Source organism: Neophocaena asiaeorientalis, unplaced genomic scaffold, assembly GCF_003031525.2.
Source record: "Neophocaena asiaeorientalis asiaeorientalis breed wild unplaced genomic scaffold, Neophocaena_asiaeorientalis_V1.1 scaffold293, whole genome shotgun sequence".
Taxonomy (NCBI): domain Eukaryota; kingdom Metazoa; phylum Chordata; class Mammalia; order Artiodactyla; family Phocoenidae; genus Neophocaena; species Neophocaena asiaeorientalis.
The window spans coordinates 1,380,097-1,392,120 of NW_020173920.1; the positions used below are offsets into that span (position 1 = coordinate 1,380,097).

At 37.6% G+C, this 12,024-nt stretch overlaps 1 protein-coding gene across 1 annotated transcript in view; it reads right to left on the reverse strand.

Annotated features, from left to right (window-relative positions):
* LOC112404271 (probable cation-transporting ATPase 13A5) overlaps window positions 1-11,689 on the reverse strand; it is a 77,749-nt gene extending 66,060 nt beyond the window's left edge. The window contains 2 exon segments of the mRNA XM_024752101.1: window positions 10,251-10,464; window positions 11,619-11,689. Of these exon segments, the coding sequence (XP_024607869.1) occupies window positions 10,251-10,464; window positions 11,619-11,689 (285 nt within the window).
* Window positions 11,690-12,024: the final 335 nt, after the last annotated feature.

Sequence of the window (12,024 nt, forward strand, 5' to 3'; positions counted from 1 at the left end):
TGTGACAGCCTGGAGGGGTGGGATAGGGAGAGTGGGAGGGAGGGAGACGCAAGAGGGAAGACATATGGGAACATATGTATATGTATAACTGATTCACTTTGTTATAAAGCAGAAACTAACACACCATTGTAAAGCAATTATACCCCAATAAAGATGTTTTTAAAAAAATTATTAATGTGAAGTTACTGGAGGACGATGATAAAATTATGACCAATGTGATCCATACTTATATATCTTGCTTTATTCAGATTCAGATTTGTTTTATAATAATATGATTAAGAAGGATTGAGAGTGCACATAAGTGTACTGATTTCTAAAACAGTAGGGAGAGATTATGAGATTATTTGTGGACATGAAAAACTTTCAAAAGACAGCTTATAGGTATTTACCCTGAGAGTAACATGCTGAAATATTTCTATTTTTAATAATAGGCTAGTTAATGTTTGTCATGAATTGAGTAAAGACTTGAGATGTGGTTTTAGGGGAAGATAACTAGCCAAAAACAATAGATTTGCTTAATTAAAGGTAATTTTTAGTTTCCATCTCCTACAATGAAGTTTCACAGCATTGTTTTTTAAATTTCAAAAACTAGATATTTAGTGTGAAGACCCAGAGGGCTCCTGATTATGAATGACATTGTTACTCTACCATTATTTTACTTTCTGGTGTTATTTTGTGTGTGTGTGTGAGTGTGTGTGTGTGTGTGTTCTAAGACTGAAATCCCGGGTCCAGATCATAGGGCTATAATGTCAAGAAGATAGGATTTTACTGAGTTTCTATAGCACTTTCAGTGATGGAATCTCCTGAATTTTATGCCAGTTTAGATCATGCTATAATAAATCTCTTGTCTTTATTCTTTGGAAAAGTTTTCATCTTCACTATGGTCATTTTCATTAATATTTTCTAATAAAGAACTCTGTGGTAGATTAACATTTCAATAACAGTTGTTGAAAGTAACCCTTAGACATATTGAAAAAGTCACAGGCTTAAGAAGCTAAGACATAAGTTTGAGTCACCACTTGGCTAGTTTTCAACTATGTGAACTTAGGTAAATCATTTCACCTCTAGGGAATCCCAATTGTTTCCTACAAAACAATTAGAAACATGTGCCTTACAGGGTACTTGTGCTCAAATGAGATAATGTCACCTTAAGTGTTCTGCAAAGTAATTACAATGTTAAGAGTTCCTTTCCACTACTCCTCAACACAATCACCTACCTGGGGAAACAATGACCGTTAAGTTTAGTGATGCTGCCACTCTATTTGGAGATTATTCATGATAAGATTTAAATGTAACTTAGAAACATGTGTTCACTGTGCTTTTAAGCATATTTTCAGTTGGATCTCCTTTCTCCTCTCTTTCCTCTGATGCTGTAAACCTGTTTTGGTTTTATTTGTGAATTATAGGTTTATTAGACTCAAATAAAAAGTATATGCCAGTTCACGTATTATATCATAAATATGCATTCTTTTACAAATTTATTTACAGGGGCTATTGCCAAAGCCCAGGTGTGTGCAAAATAGAAGCAGAACAGTTGGAATTTTAGTCCAGCTTGTAGCTGAAATGAACACATTTCAGGAAAATGGCTTTCCTTTTTTCTGTTTACTTACACACAGCAGTGACATTGGTAATCATAATTCTGATTCCCCTTCAGGTCTTTTCCATACTTTTTTTTTAATTCAAAAAGGAACTCACAGTGCTATCAAGACTGCAATGAAATCACTATAGCTACACACTGCTAACAACCTTGTAAACTGGAGTAATTCTTTAGGGAAAGCAAGGTGACAAATTGTACTAAGAATTATAAAGATGTTTCTATCCCTTGAATCAGTAATTCTGCACTAAAAAATATACCCAAAGGAAATAATACACAAAGTGGAAAGTGTTGTATATAAAGATGTTCAGCACAGCATTATCTGTAATAGAAAAATTATTAGAAGAAATAAATGATAGCTAATGGTTCAATAAGATGTGGGTCAAAACAATGGGCTATTGTGGGGCCATTAAAAACAAAATTTGTGAACTCAATGTAGAGTTATGGGACATTATATGATATAATGCTAAGTGAAGGAAAAAACATAGAACAGATAAAATAGATGGAAAACAAATAGCAACATTATGAACTTTAACCCAACTATACCAGTAATTACATTAAATGTAAATGGCCTTAATTCTGTGACTGAAAGCAAAGATTGTCAGACTACATAATAAAAGAAGATCTACTATATGCTGTTTACAAGAGACACACTTTAAATATAAAGAAGCAGATAGATTATAAGGATAAAGAAGGGAGAAAATGTATCATGCAAAGACTAACAAAAGAAAATCAGTATAGCTATATTAATATCAGACAAAATAGACTCTAAGAAAAGAAATATTATGAGAAAAAGAAGGACACACATCCATTCAACAGAGAGACATAACAATCTTAAATTTTTGTGTACCTGTAAGCATAGTTTCAAAACTTGTAAAGCATAATTGATAGAACTTAAATTCACTCTCATCATTGAAGATTTTAACACATAAGGAAGGAAACAAAGATAAGAAGAGAAATGAATAAAATAGAAAGCAGACATACAATAGAGGCAATAATGCCAAATTTATACTTTGTGAGGTTAATAAAACTGATAAACTCAAATAAATCTGAGTATTTTTAAGGTTATAAAAGAAAATGAATGTGTAGCTAAAAGCCTTTCTACCAAAAAAAAAAGAGAAAAAAACTAAAAAAACAAACTTCAAGCCCAGACGGGTTGTGAATCCTTTCAAATATTTAAGGTATAAATGATACCAATCTTTCATAAACTCTTTCATAAATAGAGGTGGGAATGCTCCCAAGTCATTTTATGAGGCAAGCATACTCAGATACCAAAATCTGATAGGTATGTTACAAGAAAGGAAAATTACAGGCTAAGATCTGTCAGAAACATGGATGAAATAATCCTGAAATATATCATCTAACTAAGTCAGTGATATATTAAAAAGGTAATACATCATTACCAAATGGAATTTATTCTAGGATTACAAGGACTTGAAAATCACTGTATTTGGTATGTTAACTTTCAGGAGGAAAATTATGAGGTGATCTCAATAGATACAAAGAAACTTTCATAAAATTCAACACCGATACATTAAGAAAAAACAGAAAGAAAACTCTCAGCAACCTAACAATAGATACGAACATCTTCCAGCTAACATCATGCTTAATGATAAAATATAGGCCTCTCCTGAGATCACAAGCAAAATAAGGTTATCAACAATCACTACTAATATCCAGTATAGTATTGGAAGTCTTAACCAGTGCAGTAAGGCAAGAAAAAGAAATAATGTTTACAATAATTGGAAAATGAAAAGTAACAATACTGTATTATATACTTGAAAGTTGCTAAGACAATAAGTCTTAAAGTTCTCACTTTAAACTTACAAATTGTTATATGTCAATTATACCTCAATAACCTTGGGGAAAAAAGAAATAAAACTCTTTTTATGAGTATATAATGTGATTATGTACATGAAGAAATGAAAAGAATGTACAAATTATTAGAGTTAATAAGTGAATTTATCAAGGTCGCTGGATATTGAGTCAATACAGAAAAACTAATTGTATTTGTATATACTAGTAACAAACAATTTGAAAATAAAGTTAAATATCATTTGCAATACTATCAAGGGAAAAAATCAATTATCTCGTAATAGTTCTAACAAAGTTGTACGGGACCTCTAAATTAAAAACTACATATTATTGCTGAGAGCAAATATCTAAATAAATGGAGAGATATATTAAGTTCGAGGACTAACCATTAGCAATCCCATTTAACCAAGTGTTGATAGAGGTCATAGAACTGTACACTTAAAATCAGTGCACTTTATTGACACCACTGTATATGTCACTAAAAATAAAATAAAAGTGGAGTTTGTTATTAGATATTGTTCCAAGCAGGTGGAAGTTACTTTAATTACTTCAGTGAGATTGGATTGAGAAAGAGAAAATGGCAGCAAAATTTGAAAAGTGATTGAAAAAAGAAAAAGACCAGAGAAGGGGATTTCTATTGGAAATAGGAGGTTTGGTGACCTGGGAATACAGTAGCTGCCTCCTGGTGTGGATGATTGGGAAGTGCTGACATACATAGGAGCAGAGATAAAATCACATCCCTGTAACCAAGATAAATTTCTGTGAAAGACATTGCTTTTGGCTGGGGACAGCTCAATCAAAATATCAACAGTTTTTTTATTCCCTATCTGTTAAAAAATAAGTAAGTAGATAGCAAACCTAGATAGCAGATAGTAGATAGATAGATAGATGATAGATAGATATAAAAGACCTTGTTAATGTCAGAGTAACTTTCAGAAATAAGTAGCTCCTTGAGCAAAGATGAGTAGAAGCAATGTTTTTGCTTCTTTGATAAACTGGCCTCATAAATCTTGGTAAAATTCCTTTCTATCATTTCTCAGTTTTCCCAGAGTTTATGTGGCTAGATATGGGACTTGAGGTTTAGGATAAAAGAATCGCTACTTTATTTGGTACTCTTTCAATCTACTCCCAATTGGCTTGCCAATGTTTATGTGACTCGAGTTTATCATGTTTCCATTTGACCGATTAATCTCAAGTATAATTTGATTGTTCTAGATGATTATTCTTGTGATGTAGTAAGAGTCATTCAGATTTCTCCTAAATATTGATTTACCTCTGGTAAAATCCATTAAGAAATGCAGGGTAGAGGAGAGAGCCAGGAACAATATGTGTGCCATAAGAGGAAGATAAGTAGAATCCAGAGGTCTTGTAAATGTAAAGACACTGGGAACAGGAGTGAGAGCATCAGAATCTCAACCGCATTATACGTGGCTCGTTGCAATAAAGTGAGTTTTGCCACCTATTAGCTCTGTGACCTCAGGACTTAACTTCTCTAAGTCTCAGTTTCCATCTCTGTACTTAGGGGATATTAATAACACACACCTGGAAGAATAGTTGTGAAGATTAAACAAGGAGTGTAAGGTGTTGAGCACGAAGGAAGTGCTCTGTCACGGTTAGCAGTGGTGTGATAATAGGTTCATCCAAAGGAGGAGAGAGGTGACTCCTTCAGTTTTGAGTTGCAATACACTGAGTCAGGGATGGTGATGGAAACGGGCTGTGTTCCACAGGGTGAGGACCCCCGATCTGCCACCTATTAGTGGTGTTGAATAGCACAGAGGTTGTGCCCATCTTCACATAGACTTGAATTGTATTCTCTCTAAGCAGTAATGTTCCCTCGCTTTTTTGTTCCCCACTAGAATTCTGTATTCCAGGTAACAGGAGAGGTAACACAGCCTTAATTGTCTTTCTCTAGGACCGGAATACGGAGGAAGCAGCTTGGATTAGGAGTAACTGAAATCTGTACATGCCTTTTGACAGAGGTTGTTCCCTAAGGTCACAATTTAGAGCCCTATCCAGGTCTATCAGCAGAGACTCTTTTCTTTATAGCCCACCCCAATGCCTTCTAGAAGCTCTCACTTCTATTTCTTGCTCCATCACTTGCCAGTTAATGCGATCTGGGTAAATGATTTCATTAACTGAACTTTAGATTCCTCATGTGAAAAATGTGGCTGGTTGTAAAACACAGTGGAAGTAGTCTGACGTCACAGTTAAAAGCTTGGGATATGGCGTGAGAAAACCAAGTTCAAATCATGCCTCTACCACTTAACCAGATATCTGACCTTGGGTAATCCACTTTACTTCTGTTGACTCAATTTCCTCCTTCATAAATGGAAATAAGAGCATTAACTATTTTTCTAGGGTTGTTGTGAGAAACTAATGTGATAATGCATGCAAAGCATTTAACACAGTTCCTGAAACATTTTGAACACTCAGTATATGTTGAGAGTAAATATTAGCTTGGTTAATTTACAACAAAATTTCAGTGGATTAAAAGTGGCTAGTCCCATTGCACTCACTGTGAAATGATTTGACCACGGGCAATATTTAGAGCTAAATATTATTTGCCAAAACCATAAGCTGTGTTTCTGAAAGTGATTGATCCAGTGGCTTAAATGGAATTTTTGCTTTTCCCACTGAGCACAAATTGTCAAAACTGAAGTCAAATGCAGGCCCAAAAGAAAACTGCTCACCTTTGTAATATGTGAAACTAGGAAAAAGGCTTTAAGATAAACACCAAACTAATTAAAAGATTAACAGATGTAGTAACTATATACACGAGCACACCCAAGCACACACACACACCAGTACAGCCATCCTTCACTTGCATAGGAGGTAAACAGTGTGACAGAGCATCCTCTGATGCTTACGTAATGTGACCTTTTATACGTTTACTTAGCTGAGCCTCAGTTTCCTCAGCTGTAAAATTGATATCTGAGTAACTAGCTCATAGGGATTCAATGAGAACATACATGAAGTACTAGCACAGAAAGGGCATTTTTAAAAAAATGTTTTTCCTTTCTTTTCTTTATAGGTAGTTCTCACAGCTGCGATCAGAGACAGAGCTAGGTTTGGTCATATTCTTCAGGAAAGGAAAATTACAGGGCCCAGTTTCATCTAAGCATGGTTTCCTCACCAAATTCCCTTTTGGTGGGATCCTCTTAGACTTATGGAATCATCATCTCCTAGGGTCTCCTCCTGTCTTTGTTCTGGAATTTTTATTGCATCTGGAGCAGTAACATTTATGAACCACTGGTCTTGTAAACAGGTCTTTTTCAGCTTTTGTAAATCATCTTATTCTTATGTTCACCATTCATGTGTTTATCCATCTGAAATATCTGTTACCTACCCACCATGCAAAGACACAGTAGTGATTCAAATTTTTGGGAGTGGGTATTTTGGGTTACTTTCAGAACACTTTTACTTCCTCAAACCAGATTCTTACAGCTCAAAGTTGTAAATTCATTTACTCAACCAAGATATCACATAAATAATTCTCAGTACTTCAATTTTCTTCTGTGGATGGCAATGCCAGCTTTTTGCTGTGACATGTTAGGCGTTTCCATGAGTGAGAATGTTCCAATAGCCTTAGAGTAAGTTATCTCTTTCTGTATAATCCTCAAACTTTTAGTCCTTTGAATCATGGCCAAAGAGATAATATCTCTGAGTCCTTGTATGATGCTAGAATTCATCATGTTTTATCTTCTTTTTTTAAAACAACAATCACAGCACCGAGTTTCTATTTATTATTCACAATCTACCCTCTGCTGTCTTTATCTAGACATGCCAAATTGGGTTCTTTTGTGTGTTAAGTGGGAGGATATTCTTAAAATGCTCTCTTATCTCTAACTCTGCCATGTTTTAAAGTTCTTTTCTTTAATGTTAGGATAATATTGTCTCTAGGTAATGAGTCATGTCAGTGTGGTGTTTTTCCTCAACCTTCTATTACTGGTTTAGTCACATGTAGTAATTTGTGTTAGTTGTCACTAGTTGCCAAATGTTGTTAATTATAGTTTCCTGTATTTTTCCCTACGTTCATGCCATGAAGTGCCTTTCGAGTAAGGATAAAATATCACGAGTACTTTCACTTTTGTCTACATTTGGCAATAAGAACTAACATTTCTGGACATTTACTTAGGTGTCATTTAATCTTCCCAAGAATCCTATGAAATAGACATTATCATGTATTGAAATAGTTATTATTATTAATAATATTTGTAAGTTATTATTTGTAGATCAAAGAAACTGAGGCTTGGCGGGGGGCGATAAGTTAGGAGTTTGGGATTAACATACATACACTACTATTTATAAAATAGATAACCAACAAGGGAACTAAATAAATATTTTGTAATATCATATAAGGGAAAATAATCTGAAAAAGAATAGATATATATGTATAAATGAATCACTTTGCTGTACACCTGAACCTAACACAACTTTGTAAATCAACTACACTTCAATAAATAAATAAATAATAAAAATCTTTGCCAACCACCCCCAAAATAAATTAAAATAAAATGTAGACATGTTGACAAACTATAAAAATAAAAAAGACACTGAGCCTTGAATAAGTTTAAAATAGGGACTGTCCTGGTGGCGCAGTGGATAGGTATCCGCCTCCCAATGCAGGGGACACAGGTTCGAGCCCTGGTCTGGGAAGATCCCACGTGCCGCGGAGCAACTAAGCCCGTGTGCCCCACTACTGAGCCTGCGCTCTAGAGCCCACGAGCCACAACTACTGAAGCCCGCGCGTCTAAAGCCCATGCTTCGCAAGCCGCAATGAGAAGCCTGTGCGCTGCACTAAAGAGTAGCCTCCGCTGGCCTCCCGCTTGCCGCAACTAGAAAAAGCCTGCGCACAGCAATGAAGACCCAACACAGCCAAAAATAAATGAATAAATTTAAAAAAATGTTTTGTTTAAAATAAGTACTGAAATAGTTTAACCTCTTAAATATCCCCCTTATGTTTCTTTTTTAAACATCTTTATTGGAGTATAATCGCTTTACAATGGTGTGTTAGCTCTTTCTGGAGTAAGTAAAGCCATTCCCTCTTTAGAAGTGTGAATCAGAATCCAGTGCCAAAGAGATGTACATAATGTCACACTCAGCTGTAGCCACGCTCATAAAGTCAGCCAGGACTACTATAGCAAAAGTGCCATCACGTCGTGTTCCTGGAAGTAAAAGTGCAACTGAGGACCTTTGTTTGATGAGGCTAATGGTGACAGAGCGCTGAAAGTACATCAAAAGGGAATGAGGCGCATGGGCTGGCTAGCAGGGACAATTTCTAGAACCAAAATTCGTCCTACGTCAAAGGCATGGATGGGGCAACATGGCATGTTCTGTTACAAGTTATTTGTGGAGCAAGAGCATCACTAAACAGGAGGAGTGTCTCAGAAATTATTTGGTTCAAATGTATCTTTTGGAAAAAAATAGCTGTACACCATCTTTCACAGATGAACACCTATTGTCTGTTTTTTTTTTTTTTTTTTTTTTTTTTTTTTTTTAGATCTAATGGTAACTCTATTTTTCATTTTTAAAGGAACCTCCATACTGTTTTCCACAGTGACTGCATTTACATTTCCACCAACAGTTTAAGAGGGTTTCCTTTTCTCTGTACCTTCTCCAGCATTTATCATCTGTAAATCCCTTTTTGCCATACAACATAACATAATCACAGGAATCAGAGCTCATCATACTTTTGGGTGCCACCAACACTCAACCAGAGGGGATAATACAAAGGCAAAGCTCATTGGAGGGGTGTCATGTTAAGATTCTGCCACCACAGGTGATTAGAAAGTTCTTCCATAAGGAAAATAGATCAGGCTGGACTCTACCAACCTCTACTCTGTTCTCCACATCAGCCACTTAACTATTGGAAGACAACCACTGTGATTATTCTTTGGGGAACTATTTCCAATGTCTTTTAAACAGTTCTTACATAAATTATAGCAGGATTTATTTCCTCTATTCTGCAGAACAAACTCCAACAAGATATCCAAGGACTTTTTTTATAGTTATATCATATTGGCAACTAAAATCCAACCATAACCAAATAAAGTACTTTTCCATGCATAGCTAAGCCCAAGTCATTGATCCCCTCACCTTGTATTTTTATAATAGCTTAAGACAAAAACTCCATAATGAGGCCTGTTGCACTGCATCTTGCCAACTTCTCCCCTACAATCCAGCCTAGAGAACTTTTTTGTTTGTCCACACCGCGTGGCACAAGGCATCTTAATTCCCCAACAAGGGATCAGACTCATGCCCCCTGCAGTGAAAGCATGGAGTCCTAACCACTGGACCACCAAGAAAGTCCCTAGAGAACTTTTTGAATCTTGATTCTGTCATCTATAGTGTTCTCGCTCCCTCGTAGTGAGGTGTCAGTTGAAGTTGAGATAAACTTGCTGTCACCCAATCTGTTAATATAAATGGTGACTAAACAGAGGAAAGAGACAATAAAGCTCACTTTTTAATTTTCAGTTTTAGTCCCTTGAGTGTTGTTTTGTTTTTCCTTGAATGGAAGATGAGGAGAATGTGACAGTGTTTAAAATAATTCAGATGTTCAAAACTCCTGATTTTTCTTAACAACTCTTCACATACTGTTTTGGAAATGGTAGACCTCAAACAATTATCGTTCCCCAAGTTTAATCAGAGGCAGGGGAAGTATTCTCAGCATCAATTTCACTTATTTGTATTTCTGTAATTTTTAAAGCCACATGACAACTCCTGACTCCTTGCATGTAAATCTACTCTTCATATTTTCATAGCATTTTCCATCTTTTCTATGTGACCCTCGCAAACCCTGTGAATCAGAAGGGGTAATTGATGTCATTCTTAGGCAACTAACAAGGTCCCAAAAGGTGTCCGCAGCCACCCAGTCAGCAGTGGAACCTTGACTAAGATCTGCTGTCTTTTTGCCTTCTGGGGCTGCTCGCACCTGTGATTTTGACACTAGTGTGGGGGGCATCTGTGCAGAGGGGAGCCCCGATGGAATGGTTGGGCTTGGCAACCGATATGAATCACGCAGCACTTCTGTCTCAGGAACAGAATCAAGACGATCTCTGGAAAGTAAATGCGGCAAGCATGGCCAGAGGGGACTCCGAAAGAGAGGATGCTGTGCATATCCTGTGCCTCCTGACATGCCTGGCTTCGGGGAGATATAATGCCTTTTTCATAGAGGAGAGTAATAATAATGCTAAAATGATACCAATCGTTCATTGAAAACATCCCATCCTTTCCCATCCTTTCCTACGGTGGTTACATGGAACAGTAGTCATGAGGTACGCCCTGCCCAACACACACAGGAAGGATTCCATGGATACATACATACATGTGAAATAGGGCACACTGTAATGCCCCTTTTGGAGATTCACAAAGAACCACAGTATACTACAGGCTCTGAGAGGGCCTGCTGTTATTGGCTTGCCTGTTTCACCTAGTATTTCTCAAACCTAATTGCTAGGGGGAAAAAGCAGACTTTTTATACAGTAAATACCTATTATGATATTGTACAACGGAAGATATTTTTGGAAAGTCTGTCTTACCTCATTTAATCCGCACCACAATTCTGAATGGTAGGTATTACTATCCTCATTTTACGAATAACTCAGAGATGTTAAATAACTTACCCAACAGGACCAGAATTTAAACCCAGGCCTGCCTGAGAACAAATTTCATTCCATTAGGTAGGAGCTATACAGTCCGAAGGCTCCAGGTTCATTGAGGGTCTGGGGCTGTGACGGATACTGTGGGCTGTTAGTGAGTCTGTGGGTCCTGAGAGGACCACGGGAGGAGACAAGAAAAGCTGACTGTGAATGGAGGGGCTGATGAAACGCGGGGCAGAAGAACGGAGACACTTTTAGGAAAAAGCCAGGTGAAGGAAAAAGAGACCCCTGGAGCCAGGTAGGAGTGGGAGGGTGGGAGAGGTTGGGAAGCACAGTCAAGGCCTGTACAGTGAGGGCATCTATCACATGGGCTGTTGTGAGGGTGACACGAACTATTGCTTGTCAAGCACTGAGCACGGTGCCGACACAGGAGGTATGAGCCGCTCCCCTCCAGGAGGAGCTGGGGGTGGCAGAGGACAGGAGATGATACAGCAAGGTTCAACGGCGGAGGCTCCTGCCACGCTTTCTGCTGTGCTGAGCTCAGCAAAATGACCCAAGCCTGCGCGTGGCTCATCTCGCAGACCCTCACCGCCCGCGGAGACGGTTTCTACCTCACGCCCTCTCGCACGTCACAGTGCTTGTTCCCTTGAACTGATGACTGCAAGGAGTCAGATGGGGCCATGGGGAAACTTCAGGAAGAGCAAGTGAGGAGAGGTCGTAAAACCACGGACTGACAGGCTTCCAAAGGCTGGGACTAGACTAGGCCCAATTTGTCTTTGGCCCACTGATTATCTTAAAAAAAAAAAAAAAAGAATTTTTTCCCAAAGTTTATAATAAGGCTATTTTACATAAGCATACAGATTTCTGGCTTCCTTTTCAAACTTGAAAGATCCGACAGCACTGGGCCTGTGACTTATAGGACAGCAAGTGCCCCGAGGCAGGTGGCAAATTCTCTCAGCTGTGCACCTGGGTCACCCCCTGGAGCCTACCTGCCTCACCAAGTTTCCTGATCCACCC